The sequence below is a fragment of the Anopheles ziemanni genome, chromosome 2, assembly GCF_943734765.1.
Source record: "Anopheles ziemanni chromosome 2, idAnoZiCoDA_A2_x.2, whole genome shotgun sequence".
NCBI lineage: Eukaryota > Metazoa > Arthropoda > Insecta > Diptera > Culicidae > Anopheles > Anopheles ziemanni.
In genome coordinates, this window is record NC_080705.1 from 55764225 (window position 1) to 55780192 (window position 15968).

General features: G+C 39.6%; 2 protein-coding genes and 1 non-coding gene across 3 annotated transcripts; all 3 read right to left on the reverse strand.

The window, feature by feature from the left end:
- Positions 1-1196: 1196 nt before the first annotated feature.
- Positions 1197-2036, reverse strand: LOC131287301 (uncharacterized). The gene has a single exon (XM_058316339.1). The coding sequence runs from the start codon at positions 2034-2036 to the stop codon at positions 1863-1865; it is 174 nt and encodes a 57-aa protein (XP_058172322.1). The 3' UTR covers positions 1197-1862.
- Positions 2037-2068: 32 nt separating this feature from the next.
- On the reverse strand, positions 2069-7294 carry LOC131287290 (uncharacterized). Its single transcript, XM_058316328.1, has 3 exons — positions 7021-7294; positions 6660-6760; positions 2069-2215 (listed from the first exon to the last, which is right to left on the reverse strand). Exons 1-3 carry the CDS (start codon positions 7208-7210, stop codon positions 2069-2071), a joined length of 438 nt encoding a protein of 145 aa, XP_058172311.1. The 5' UTR covers positions 7211-7294.
- A 1297-nt stretch (positions 7295-8591) lies between these two features.
- Positions 8592-8663, reverse strand: Trnap-ugg (transfer RNA proline (anticodon UGG)). The gene has a single exon. It is a non-coding gene; the product is annotated as a tRNA-Pro (tRNA).
- Between the last annotated feature and the right edge of the window lie 7305 nt (positions 8664-15968).

Sequence of the window (15968 nt, forward strand, 5' to 3'; positions counted from 1 at the left end):
CAACCGATGGGAGACGGACAAACTGACGAACTATCTAAATAAAACGCGGAGGATGGACACTTGTTGGATTACATTACAGTTCGCAAAATGATCGTATAGTGATCGAAGCGAATGTGCAGTTATGATGCCCTTTTTTTTGCAGCAGTGCGATGTCCTTTTTTTTTTGAATCCAAGCAGTCTCTTTTTAAAATCCATTGTATTCGAATCCAATTTATGAAACATTATTTGTCAAAAATTATTTTTATAACAATGATCAAAACTATTTTTTTTGATTGATGTTGAATAGGTTATTGGTTTTCAAAATCTGTTAAATAGCAGTAAAAACGGTTGTATTGACTTGCTAATTAACATTTTAATTTAGAAAACAGCTCTTCCACATGAGTGTGAGTAATTACTTATTTTATGTCGTTTTCTTTTTTATCCCCGATAGGTGTGTGAGTAGAAATAACACAATATGAAATAAGAGACAGTTGTTGTTTTAACATGAAACAACATTGCGAATCCGAAACAAAATACAAAATATAGCAGAGCCTACATGGCAAGTAACGAAACGAAATAACATATACACACAGGAAAATAGACAACAGTGCAAAACGTACCGAATCTGAAGAAAACATAAAGAAAAGGGTAGCAGCTAAAAGTATTCACCATCCAACAGAACACGAAAAACTTTCGAGGAGAAAAGGCATTTCGCGAGAAGGCAGCAAACGAGGGGTTGAATTATATTTGACAGAAAACCAGAAAAGTCGCACGATTGTGCGTGCAAAAGGCAAAGAAAAAAAAACGGTGAGAGATGAAACGTTGAAATAAAATGTGAAAACATATATTTACTGATAAATAACTTTTTTCGTGTGATTTTTTATTCTTTTAATATCTTTTAATAAAAAATGGGAAACAGATCTAAGACCGATTCAATTGAAATTGAATACAATAAACGATAAGTTGGTGATATCACCAACCAGACATGGTTAATTATAAAAAATACAGTTATTTTTCAAAAGATTTTTTTATTACGGAAACTATTTATGGGCACTTCTTCACTATTGTTTAGATAATTGTTTCACTACCAGATTTCTGTTTTATTCAAATGGTCATATAAAATCAATACACTACATATGGGGTGCGTTTATCGTGTTGCCGTCTCCTTCTGGGTATTCCTTTATGGATAAATGAACACATTTTTTAAACCTTGCGCCGGATATGGCCATCATGCAGTAAACAGTTGTGCATGTTGTGCATCTTCGTAACGTCTTTCAAAATACAAATTGTAATATATGTTTTTCTCTTTTATTTTTCAATACATTTTACTTATTGCTTGCGATAAACTTCCCACAGGAAATGGGAAAGCGTACCCCCGGTGGGGTGGTGTTGTACAGTCCTATAAAAGTTTCTTACGATAGCTTTAAAGTAATGGAAAGATTACGTTACGTTAGGACGGAGAACGTTTCATTATAAGACAGACATGGACGAGTAAATTTTATCCTTGACACATTTAAGGATTTAAATCTGTTTAATCTTAACTCATAAAAGATTCATTGGATATTGTTCGAGAGAATTGAATTTCGACTGCCACCTCAACAAGGCATCTTGAATAGTTTCAAACATATCTTTATAATCTAACTACCTGATATGATTAAATTTGCTCTCAAAATTGAGGTAAACCAACCCGACAACTGGAGGAGTGATTTTTCCTACTCATGGACGTCATTGAAAAACAAACAAGATATAGAAATATTCGCTGAGATTAACGGGTTACATAGTAGCGATAGAAATGGGGTTCAAAAATAAAAGGAAACGATATTACGAAATGCATGGAAAGTAGCGGTGGCATTTGGCATCAGTGTCGAACGGCACCAGCCACGTCAAGCGTAGCTGACCTTTTGATCGTACGCCTTGTCGCGCAGATCCTGATCGTCCGGGAGGGCATGGTGGCGCAATCGGCACAGCTGCGCCCCATACCGCAGGATCAGCATGATGACCAGGACGATGAACATCGCCAACATGGCCACCGCCGGGTACGCGACCAACCAAGCCATCCTGTGTTTCTGGCACGCGGTCGTCCCCTTGGTTAGATGTCGCTCTCGCGCTTCTGCTGCAGTTCCACGTACTCTTCGCGATGGAAACCCTGGGGCGTGGATCCACGCGGATGCTGCTGTTGGTGGTACTGGGGTCGATGATGCGAAACGGTGTACTCCACTGGGCGTTCGACGTCGGGCTGTAAGTGAAGAAGAGAAGGAAAACTCAATTATCGTTCAGCGGGAAATCTCTGCAGGACGTTTTTCTATGCAAAGATCGGTACATATTTTATTTTCATACTTTTGCACTCGTTTTCTTATTTATGTCCAACACTTAAGACAAAAAGAAATGCCTTAGCAATCATGAGCTTTCTCGTTCGTGCTTTGCCTAAAGTATGATTCATCACTTATGCAGCGTAAGTAATTGAAAAGTTATGCTCTGCATTGGATGGCACAAAAATCATACCGGTTAAGACGAAAATTCTGCCTTTCTTATTTTGGTTAAAATTATACTGAAGAACACTTTAAAATATTTCTATGAACGAATTTCATTGTTAAAAAAAAATCCTTCCGAAAATTATAAAAATTATTCAATAAAACTCTTTAAACCACCAATAAAACTGTTTTTGTTGTCTCCGTATTGTGTACGCATTTATCCTTATAATCCAAATTCCAAAAATATGATTGAAAAATCAGAAACGACCATATATCTTAATTCTGTGCTTCTGCTGTTGAGATCGTTTTTATGTTAAGTTACTTATTTCATATTTCGTGAGAACTTTGCACGAACTTATGGAAGGATAAATATGTACGCAACATGGAGACTGCTGTGACCCTATTGAGTGTTGTAGTTATAACTAGACAACTTTCCACCATTTTTTCAGATTTACATTTATATGTATTTAATAGAAAGATATCGTATATTTTGTTCCGTCTAGCAGTGTAACATACTTTAAACATAGAGTGAAATAATTGTTCAAAATTCATCTTTTGTGTACATACAATAATGGTTCAGTATTTAATATTCATCGTCAGAAAGTGATTCCAGTGATTGGCTGTCAAAATGATGACTATTTGCACTTTTTGATCATTGTACCACTTGGTGACCAATTTTTAAGCTCTTTATAGCACATACTTCGTAAAGAGATGGACAAAGAAGATGTTATATATATATAAGTGAAATTCATAGTTATCGATTCTAAGTACTTTAAAGAGACCGCAAAGCCAGACAATTGTTCTTTTTCCAGGAGTTCCATTTACCGGTTTGAACAGTGTATTGCATAAAATTAGAATGATAAAGCTACTTAACGTAATTAGAACATTTTTTACGGAGGCTGTGATCTTATACCGCCTCGTTTCCTTAAAAAATCTGATAAGTTTATAACAATAAGAATTTGCCTAACAGGACTTCACAATTTGAGTGTTTTTTTTCGTATCACAAGCGATATGGCACCTTTAACGCCGGTATTTTTGCACCAAGCAAAACAGACATGAGAAAACGTTCCGGAGCTTTCGTCGATGGAAAACCTAATTTTAATTACAGACACCATAGTATCTTAGCTGCTGAACGACGACAGCAGAATCGCCGATTATCTTCGAACGATTTGCCCGATTACCCCCATCCGGTGTCCGGAGAGCCGGAATTAGCCCGGAAGTATCGCTTGCATTCCTGCCAGCGAGAAAAATGCCTCCCTGGCTCGTTTCGAAAGAGAACCGAAATCACCGACGATCGGAAAGGCTTACGCAAATCATGGCAGGAGGCCTTCGAGGGCAAAAACCGGCAACCGTGCAGCATCCATCCTCCCCGGGGGAGCCTTTCGTCATCATCATCGTTAGGGAAGTAGCAGCGTCCACCAAACGAGTCAAAAAGATGCCGACCAGGCTGACGATCGATCGGCTCAGCGAGAGTCACTTTTCTTGCCCTCAAGGAATTACGAATCAGATTGGCCACATTTTTCATGCGCCTCCAGGCACCCCCGGTACCACACAGTTCAATGAACCGCTGCTCGGTGGAAAATTTGGGGGAGCTGACCGCTTTTCAACCGGTTGCAAACACCGCCCACCATGGGATGTAGTATGTGTATGCAGGTGTCGGTTATGCATAGAACCCGACTTGCATTGGACTGCAGCAAAGTGCATTAATTGGGTCGCCCCGCCCACCAGTCCTGCGTTCCGGTGTTGTCCTTTGCACCTCGAAACAACGGATCGGATTGCCGAACGGGTGTGCCGCCGCCGGTGCCATGCTGGTGGATTATTTCGAATCCTAGCGCGAATTTTGCGGATCCGGTCAGACGCCTAGCCCATCCGTTCGGCTCGAGCCCGCGGTGCTAGAGATGAGAATTTTAATTAAATAATGTTACCCATCAATTATTGGCCACCAGATCCGGTGCGAACGAGCGATAGCACTGCGGTATTCGGTGTGGTGACAAAAAGAAAAACAGAAAGAACGATTTAACACCCTGCTACCGGGATTCCTCCTCGGTTGGTAAAAAGATAAATTGTAGCTTTAACTTTAAACGGTTGAATGCAAAATTATGAAATAACCATTTGCTTATTTGCTTATTATATTATGCTTATAGTATTCAGCAATAACCGGGAAACGCTATATATAACAATCGTTAAACAAAACGCTTTACCTTCCCTACAGCATAATATTTTTCGATTGCTGACTCGGATAACAAAAGCATAGAAAAAATAATACTAAACTATTAATTACCATTAACTTAGGAGTAATTTTCATTCCATGCGAGAAATAAATTTCCGTTAGGATACTAAATTGCTAAGCTTTAGCCATTTTTGGTGAACGCACACAAAAAACACAAAATGTATGGTAAGCTCAAAACTGGCCTTCAAGTTTAAAAACGATGTTATTTAAGCAATTACCAAACATTTATAGAAGAAAACAGCATATCAGCTCATTGTAACTTTAAGCTGGCATCATAAATATAATCAACGGTATAAAATTATACAAAATTAAAATTAAAATTAAATCACTTTCAATTTGTTTAACTTTCGAATGAATTCTCTTCTATTGTCTGACAAAACAATTCCATACTTGGTGTGCAACCTGTATCCTTATTTTTCTCATCGTCCCTGGAGAACAATTTCCGACCGATTTTCGTCGATAATTATCGCAACTCGCGCAACGACTCCCTGCAGAGATGGTCCCAATACTGCGATGTGAGTCCAATCTGGCCGACCCGCCGGCGAGCAATATAGCTCATTCGTTGATACCGATTCGTACCGAAAGGCCCACACCAATCAGCGGCCACCGTGTGGTGAAAAATGGCCTCGCTCGACTAGGGACTTTTTTCGCCTCGGCACCTCGGCTTGGCCGCGTTGCCGACGTTCGAGAGCCTCCAGTTTGTCACGCCGTATCTGAGCAGGGCCGAGTTACCACCGGGCACGCGCTGTGTATCTCCCAGCCTTCAGGACACGATAACTTCTGGCGCGATGTGTTATACCGGTATCTGCTTCAATTTCCGCTGTTCCCGCGGGTCGTCAGTAGCACTAAATGTAGTGCCGACCTGCAGCACCAATGTTCACTGTATCTGCTTCTGGAGCCGGAAACGCAACCCCTAGCAGGTGTTTCTGCGTCTACAGTTCCTGCCGGCCAAAGGGAACTGGAATCACTCGGCTAGATTTGTTGTGGCGATCAACGAACTACGGCTCACCCAGGACTTGAATAATCTTGCAGAGCGAAGATCGGATAACGCGTGATCTTCGTCGATGTAGGGATACTGGTCTTCCCGCGCGAATCCTGTTCGGCACAGTTACTGTCGACGTTCGTTTAACGAGTTGCACCTAAGGACGCTGTCTCCCTCTAACATACCGCTCAACGTGACAAACTTCGAGCACATTGAATCCTACGACCAGTTGCACCACAATTTGGAAATCGTTGCAGAGGACGAACACCCCAAGAATATGCCATCGCTATTCACTTCCCCCGAAACTTGGAGGATTTGCACTCCTGCTCGTAGGAGGGTTCGTGTTGGCGGTGGTTACGTTTGTTGCAAAACTGGTTGTCTATTACATTCTCAAATCTAATTCAGTACCTTGCATTGAGCGAAATTTCACAGCGAAGCACCATCAAAAGTGGCAATTCAGATAACAAATCATTGTAAATTTCACTTTTTTACCAATTTAGCAACACATTGAAGATGTAAAGTGATGTTTTCTAATTGTCCCTTCACATGCCTGGCATCGTTCTATCGATGCTTTCATAAAAAAATGTTCAATGCTTTTATAACACAAAACTTATGGATTTTTCAAAAATGTGTCTGTTCCGGTACCTTTTGCACATCGTAGCGGAATCCATCCAAAATTGGAGATAAGATATCAAATTTGATATATTATACACGGTGTACAATATGTTTACAAGTCCAACAGTTCTTGTGTGTTACCACTAGTATATGTTTGTCGGTGTCCAATTGCTCTTACACATTCTACATATTATTCTAAAGTTCTACTGTGTTTGCACAAGTAATTTAAAGTTTTGTTTGATTATTACCATTCACTGTTCATTGCTTATAAAAAGTCATCTATGATAATAGTGTAATCTTATCGCATATAGAAGAAACGATAAATGTTTATCTAAATAATGACTTTGAATAAAAACAGAATAAACTTTACATTATCACTTACGTTGACTGGTTGGAAGTGACTGGCGTCCTTCAGCTCCGTTAAGTCAAGTGGCGGTTGTTTGTGGGGCGTGGACGACCAAAGTGACACTAACCACAGATTGCCTAGAATTTAATTAAATAACCGAGTTAAAAAAATACTATTTCATCGAAGAAGCAGGGCTTTGCTTCACAGGAACTTTAATACACCAAACCGAAGGTGTTATGCAGTTTTGACACAGGAATAGAGAATTTCTGTAGTTGAATAGTATTGTCTACTAAAGCTTCTTCAAAGGAAGGATAGATCAATCCATCACATAGAATGAATACACGGACCCTCTACTAAACTACAATCACACAATTACATTTTCCGGCTCTTCCAATACCTGTGTTCCGGTCCTGCCAGTACGTTTTGTACTTCGAGCAGCAGCAGCAAATGATGTTCAGCAAGATAAGTAGAACGCCGAAGACGGTGCAGATGGCGATTGTAACGTAGAACGGGTTGAAGTTGCCGTAGATGTGTCCTTTGAACAATGGGTTATCCAGATACGCCGTTCGCTCCTCGATGGTGGACATGATACACCATTCCAACTGGGGGACCTTCCAGGTGTTCGATTCAAACCGGTACACACACGCGCTAATGCCGTGAGCAATTCAACAGGATCGCTAGCCAAAAAGGAATAAAAATACGATGAAATCAAATCGATGGAACAAAACCTGGAAACGATGGGTCAGTTCGCGATGTTGATGAACGTTTGTCCAAGCCGATGTCTCGGTTCCCGTTTACAGTTCTAGTTTGCTAGCCCTTATCGAAGGGTGGAAGTGAAAAAGCTCCCACATGTTGCCTGTGCCTACGACTCTGGAGCGCTAGGGACAAATCGATCGTAGATGCAGCAGGCTGTTGTTGATTGCACCGAACGAAACGCGATGAGCCCGTTGCCCACCGAATGCAATCATCGAAAAATACGACGTAAATGGAATGCTTAATTTGATTCGTTTGGGGAATATTCGCCATGGTTTTCGCAAACAGCAACGGTAGACAAAAGGCGCACAAAAATCAAGGACGTTTCATATTCTATGATTTCTGACCAAACATGAATGAAATACTGCTTTGTCTAAATGTGTTTTAAATCTGGTCACGTACACCTAATTCCACCCTCAACAATGCACACGTGGTCAAAGGACAGTGATAAAAGTCGTTGCCGTTTACAAGTAGAAGTTGCACAAAACAATAAAACATTATACTAACGACACTGTTACTGTTCTGCAACATACTGTTCTCTGGTATTGAATATTACACCTATTGAACTGAAGCGTATTAAAAATGATTTATTCGATAGACTTAAGGCTAAAAGAATGTCAAAAAACCTGCTTCTAATTATTCTCAGATAATTTATATCGAACCAAAAAGAACTACTGGCAATTAAGGGTTGAGTCTGGGCAATTCGGTTACATAGGTCATAACATGCCTAGCCCGATTAGACGAACCGATTCTTTGGAGAATCTGCATTCCAATCATGTGAACTTCATGCAATCCTTTTTTATTAAAAGCCTTAGCACGATCGGAAGATTCAGTCGCTTTATTTAACTGTGAGAGTCTCATGTTAATCCCGGTTAGGCTGATATAATATTGGCTCACTGGCTAAATGGTAATGACTTTTGTTGAATAACCTTCGAAACTAATTGTTGTAAGGGATATGCCCAAAACTCTATTATATTTTAAAGCCACTTGTTGAACGCCTAGAGTGAACTAACACAATTGTCGGTCAAAATCTCTATAATCTCAACAAAAAAAAAAACTAACACAATTCAGTATTTTACGCAAAAATAGTAAACGAGCAAACAATATGGGAATTTTACGGAACAAAATTTGTATTTTACTATATCAATACTCGGATTTTGAAGAAAAAACAAATCATCATCCTCCATATAATTCCCAACTAAAAAAACCCATATCGGGCTCAACCGGGATTTGAACCCGGGACCTCTCGCACCCAAAGCGAGAATCATACCCCTAGACCATTGAGCCACCTGTTGGACGCACCCAACAGCAAAGGTTAAAAATCAACCGTACGAACAAATGGATACAACGCGCGCCACACGATATAAACAAGCGCGTTTAGACATGTGTGTTGGTAAACACGCTGCGCCGTACCCACACCTGAGACACGCGGCACCGCTCGACGCTGCAGATGCGTCTTGCGTCTTTTCGACAATGTTTCTTCCGATGAGTCAGCTTCATGAAACAATTGTTGTTAAATCGAATGAATTCATCTTCTTTCAATTAATCGATCATGTGAAGAAGATATGACCGACGATCGCTCTTCATGCAGACTTTACAGTACAGTACAGCGATGATCTTATGCGATCGGTGTGTACTCTCCCTCCGATGCGTTCTTATGTAGGGCGTGATCACTTCTCGCTAACAAATTTCACATGGAGATCCAATGACTCCCTAGGAACACTAAAAGATGCCACTTTCATTCAAAATGCTTTTCATTTCCGCTGGCCCTCTTTTGAATCGATTGGACTGTCGTTGCAGGGCGTTAGCCCGCCCTGGTTAGGGTGTGGTACGCGATTGAATTCATTTGACACATGGTACACAGTTCTCACATTTGTTTGCGGTTTCTACGCAACGCTCGTTGAAATCTTTTTGTTTAGTTTTCTTTAGTATATTTCATGCTACTACACTTTCTACTAACTTACAACGGAAGGATAAATAAGACACGCCAAACAGCACACAGATAGCTGGAAATTCCAAATACTCGCAACGCCTGTTGGCACGGAAACCACTCGCAGCCACAGCTTACGTCGTAATGTGCTTTTGATTCGTGCAAGTGTAACCAAACGAAAGTCGTCGATCCAACCGCCAACACACGGATACGGATACAGCGGAACCTTTCGGTCACGACAAACACCAACATACGCTACACAACCGCTCATTCAACCGATCATCCCACAATGGTTACCTAGATGTCTTTATTTATGTCTTTTAATGAAAAATATTTTGTGTGAATTCACGAAAATTATGTTATGTAGAACGTAACCAACTTTTATAAATCAGCAGACATGTATAGGATTATAATAATCCTAATTTTAAATTATAAAAATGTAAAGTATTCACAATTTTTGTTTAATTCAAACAATAGCAAAACATTCGTAAGTAAAAACATCTATTCACTTTCCTGGCAAATTATCCAATTCAGAAGTATGAAGAATGATCTTAAAATGTTTTTTTCTAATCAATAAAACCATTCAGACACCTTCTGATATAGGCCAAAGACCACTGTGCGGCGAGCTCACAACGCCATTGTAATGATAATTAGGCAGGTCTCGCCGTAGCTCGTAGCTACGAGTTTGCCTGTGCCGACGTTGCTGTGGTGTGTGTGTGATGGCTACTTTTAAAAACTGTCTGCCATCGCAGCGACCATACGTGTTATTTGTTCGTTTTTTCAACGGTCAACCCGTGCATTATTAAATCACCGACCAACTCTACATCCAAAAGTGGATTTTAACTTTGAAGGAGCACCAAATATACCCAGTTTTTAGCCACACGTCAGACCTGCTCTATGCAACGTTGATTAATATTTTTTTGAAATAGTCATCACAACAGTAAAGGATAATCGGGGAAAGTATAAAGCGTAGATGTGTGAATTTCCGACTGAGTAATTAAAAAGTCTTTAGACAGGACCACATGACTGTTCAATGTTGAGACGGTTACAAGAAATTATACGTGTTGGTAATGTTTGTCCAAGTTCCATTTGGTGATGAAAACCCGGACCTGTATTCTCAATTCCTTCCGTCCTTTCAACTGACTAATTTGCTTCCTTTGGTTTACTAAATGTTACTAAATAATGTTTTGTTAGTATGCTTGGCAATGCTTCAAAAGATAAAAAAGATTTAAATTTTGCGCATTTCCCCGATTGCGTGAGTTTGAATCTTAATCACGAGAGACGGGCTGTCCTTGTACCTTATGGAAAATAATCAATTGACAATGTTTTCAAATTGAAAGCTTCGATTGAAATCAATTCCGACAAACGCATACACAGCTAAAACAAACAAATAAAAACGCACAACATAAAACTTCAATTGAAAACGCGTACTAAATGCACTGATTAAAACGTTTCTAGGAATCAATTAATTCAATACGTCCAATATCCAGCCGCTCCAATCTGCCGCACCTTGGAAAACGCCGTCGGATACAGCACAGGATGAAATCATCGAGCAGATTCCGTGTAGTTTTTTTCCATCTATTTCCATACACTTTTTTCGCCTGTTCCGACGACAAAATTTATTTCATTCATTCGCGGTTTCCGTGTACGCTCACATGGGCAAACAACATTGAAACGACGAGTTTGTTAATAAATTTCTCAATTAACACACGTTCAACGAGCATTGTGCGTTTAATTAGATTTCATTGTACGCCATGGCGAGCATAGTGGTTCGAGACCCTCAATCTTGAACTCGTAAGCAACAATAGATCGCAATAACGTAGAAGATGAGGGGGATTTCAGCCGCACACAAGCGACCGTTTATGCGGCATGTCATTGGCGTGTGGTACAAATACTGCATCCTGTACCGTCAACACAGAAGGACTAATGCTAATCCCTGACCTCGATAACATTGGGAGGCTTTATTCCACCTTCCTGTTGGCAGTTGCACTTGCTTCGTTGCAGTTTCACGTTGAGCAAGGATTCTTGTTCGTGGAGAAGCCGTGAAAAGCAATCACATACATGGGGAAAAACATTTTCACAGGATTGATTGCACTTATTATTGTTATGCTGTGAGCGCGTGGAAGAGTATTTCACTGGTACAATTTTGTGCAAGATTTTGGAAAGTTTTATCAACCTTACTTGTATTTTGGAAAATCAATGTTATATGTTTTGAATACTATTTAATCTTCTCTTAGTAAATCTTTAATTGCATGCACATGAATGGATTAGTAAAGTGTAGTCATGCCAATTAACAAAAAAAATTAAACCAATCAATTTAAGAGCTCCTTTTTCTGAGCAACCCTAAAAAAATACACTTCTTCTTATCGAAACGATTACTTCAAATTCCAACCACCTCAGTTCAGAGAAGTTCATATTTATCGCGTTTTTTTTACCTTCACTGAGTGATCCTTCCTGTTAAAAGCGAGGTTGATTCGCACTTTGCTGTACACTTTTTCCCCTATGGGAGGAGAAAAGTACAGATGAATATCCCTTCCGGCCCTAAACGATCCTTTCAATCCTGTAGACTAAACCATCCAGTTCCGGTACGTGGTATGCTGGTGCCGTTTATGCATCATTAAGCATTTAGCAAATACAACGCTCCATAGCACTGGTACACCGTTCGATTGGAATCAGTTATGGTGGTCTTTACGTTGCATCGTATCGGAAATTCCAGGATAGGTAAGGCCATGGGTATCTGGCCAAATGTGCCGCTGGAATCGTTCAACGTGAAGCACCGGTGTAATTGTAAACCGAGCTTAATTTCTGCTGACGAGGATCCGTTCACTTGTAGTTCATGCCAACCTACGAGTACACCAGTAGTGTTGAAACTCTACTTACCAAGACCGACTTCAAGTTAAATCCACAGATCCCCGCGTCGGGAGGTTGTGTTGAGAATTGCTGGTAATTAAATCGGAATTATGTAGGTGATTAAAGACAAGGGTTCCGAAAGGGTGCTTTTCCTTGTTGCCAGAATTTGTTCCTCGGTCCCTTTGAGTTTCCTCAACTTTAAAAAAGTATGAAGAACGAAAACAACGATAATGTTAAGGACGAAAAGATCCACATGGGTAGGAATCTTGATTCCAAATAATAAGAAATTGATCACGGGTCGATTGATTTAGAAAGTTGTTCAGCGGTCCAAGGGTTCAGATATGTATCAATAAATGTTCATTTTTATCTTTTTCAAATTAAAAAACCTCTAAATTAAATTAACTAAAGAAATGCTGTTCAAACTGATACATCTCCCTTCGATATAGATAGCCTTTTTAAGTTTATACTTTTCAACTTAATTTATTTTCTGAACTAGTTTACTTTTAGAAAAATAATGGGTACTTTATGCTTGGTTAGTATTACAGTCACTCACAACACTCACACACAAAATTGTTAACCCATTTGAAAGTATTAAGGAGCTTAATTAACAGCCATAGGGAAGGTCTAGCCCTACGTAAAAATAGCAGCCGAATAGAACCATTCATCACACATATGAGACATAAAGTTATGAGACATTAGCAAAAAAAGGAGAACAAAAGTGTTATAGTGGATTAAAGTTTTCTTACCATTTTCTCAATTCGTACCCTTTTGTCACCAACAGCACTGGGATAACTTTTGGTAGTGGTAAGTTTTCTCGAGAAGTTAATCTTTGCCGATTCAGTCATGAAGCTTTTCTCTTCGTTGGGTTTTGTGTGTCGTCTGTGCGAGGATGTTTCCTACTCTCTCCTCGAAAGCACTTGACTGATTTTCCGTATTCATAAAGTCGTGTGTGACAAACGGTTAAGAGTATGATGGAGCTATGTGTGGTTGAATGTTTTTATTGTGTTTTTTATATATTCATTATTCTTCTAACTTTTTAGTGTTTCACTGTTTAATCCTTATTCTTTTACTTATTATGTTTCAAACTTCATCATATAGTTTATTTTAAAAGGATTTGAACACAACGGATACACTTTAGTAGGAGGTTTCAAAGGTCAGTTTTTTTTATAGTTCATAGTAAACTTAAAAATAAGAAAAGAAGGATGCGTATACTATTGCAGGGAAGGAAAGCTATGGATGTTTAAATAACAACAGTTGCTTCCCTTTGCTTTAAAAGAAACCAAACCAAACTCTTGTAAACTGGCGGTAGAAGCCTATGCTGTGATAAAAAGGAAGAAAAATTGCATCCCTTGTCTGCTGTCTTTCTGACAAACATACCTCGCCCGACCTCTCAACTGGTTCAGTTTCCGGTTATGAAAACTCGGTCATAATGGAAGCGGGAGAAGGTTGACTAAAAACTACGGCTATCCTCACACTACACAAAAAAAAACTATGGCTAGGGAAAGTAAAAACGATGGATGAGACTGAAGTGACCGTACACCATTGTTTAAGTGGGTGGAGGAGTTTGAAAACAACCTTCAAATGGTCAAAATAAAAACAGGTTAGTGTGACGGTACGACCATATGCAAAGATCCATGAGAGACCATGTTTTGGGAAGTTTAATATCCGTTTCATCAGCCACTTGATTGTGTCTTATTTTGCTGCGAATCGGCCTCCATAACTTGGAGGTAAGGGGTGATATATGATAGTACTATTTAATTGGAACAAAACTACATTCTTACGACGATATGTACTACGATTTCTTTGTACCAATAAAAAAATAATTTGTCTCCCAGTACATAGACTTTCAGATTCAGATGTCAAAGAGAAAAATTTCATTAGTCCAATAACGTATTCGACCTTACTGACGGAAAATAGGAACATTTCTTGAAGGGTAAGAAACGAGGGAGTAAGCTTGAAATCAATAACCTTATCAATCTATTAAAGTAAGAATCAAAGGAAAAATGTAATTGCCCAATTAATATATGGCACCGCAGCTGAACTTATACCATATTATACCAAGTGTTTATTATAAGCATTTCGTAAGCATACCACTGCACTACCTAACGCAATGGGAGAAAACACAGCAACGTGAAAAAATACCTTATTATTGCGCGTGCAACATTATTTTTCATCAATATCTCTCCAATATTTTCAACTGCTTTTTCTTTAAACAAGTTTTTTGTTATTATAATTGTTTTAAAATTAAAAGTAAACTGATTGGTTTTATTAGATCTAGTTTCATAATGGAGGCTTTCGTTTCTGTTATATAGAAATCCACTTTGTTTGTTATAGTCATTTTTAGTAAAACTAGAGCTTACAAATTATGAAATTTTTAAAAAGTTTTGGTTTTTTTAAATTCTTTCTGCCCTTTTGTTGTAAGTTAGTGTTTAGAAATTAATTTCAAAGGTTTAATTTAAAACTTTGCTCTTTTACCGTAAACCACCATTAAAAAAAACTTTTCCGTAAAAAAGAAAAGTATATTCTTGGCATACACTAATGATACCTTTAAATCCTATCGCGACTCAGAAGAATTGAGAGCGAAAAAGAATTTTTCCGGGAAAACGCTTGATCGTATCGGTGCAAACGGGTCTACACTTCCCATTTTCCATTTCATTAAACCATTCGGCGTGAAACGATCCTTTCAGGTTTGGAGGTGTTTGCTCATCAATAGAGCAGCCGTATTCGCCACCTGGTATCGGTGATAACAATGCTTTCGTTGCCCGGATATTCGGAAGAATCCTTAAAACTCTTCCGAACTCCAAACTGTAAAAGCATCCTTGGAAGCTGTATTGAAAACCCTTCATTTTGCAAAAAGTGTACGCCACCTTTTACCTTTTGCCTTTCCACGAACAGAACGACATTGTGACCTCACCATTCCGAGCTCAAGTCTGCACATCCGATGAAGGCGTTTTTTGTTTTCCACGTAAGCGAACGTGGACGTGCAGGAAAAAAAACTCCCTGCACGTCGATAGGGTAGATCGGATGGCACGGTTCGGTGGTTTTCACAGGCCCAACCGATTCCACCCTTCCGATAAGTGTTTCGCATTCTTGATTACTTCTTCGCACCGCACAAACAGCCCGAACGGGTCTCGGTGGTTTTTCCCACAGCTTTGGTTTTAAGTGTGCTTACATCAGACGCTCCTTTGCCCGGTATGAGATAGGGTCGTTTGTGAAACCATTTCTGCCATGTGTGACCTCAGGGCTGGAAGGGGGTCCATGGAGAAACATTTTCCGGTCTCGGGCGCTGTTCATTTGCCAGCGTTTGCACTGGAAAGATCTGTAGCATGCTGTAGAATCAATAACCCGGTATTGTTCGGATCTGGGTCGGAGTAGATCCTCGTGGGAGAATGTGCAACAGTCTCAGACATGGAATCCCATGACAGCGCCATCCCCCCCCCTCCCCCTCCCCTCCTCCCCCCAAGGAGTTTGGTCAAATCGCATCGTAAAATGTTAGTGTTACTGATTGGAATATCCCTTTGCTCTCACTTTTTAGTGCCAATTTCGAAGTGAAAGAGCTTTGGCTTGGCTTTACTAACCAATTCCAAACAAAGAATTGATAATCTTGTGCATCGTGAACCGTTCCGTGTGGGTGGTCATGGTTTACATTGGCTAGAAGAGCACGGGGGACGCACCCTCAAGATTGTCTTCTGACACTCGTTTTCTGCTCGGTTCATTAAATTATTAAACACGAACCAGAATAAACCGAACCGTACCAGTATAACTGAACAAAACTTATAGCAACGATAATAATTGTAGTAGAATATCAAAGG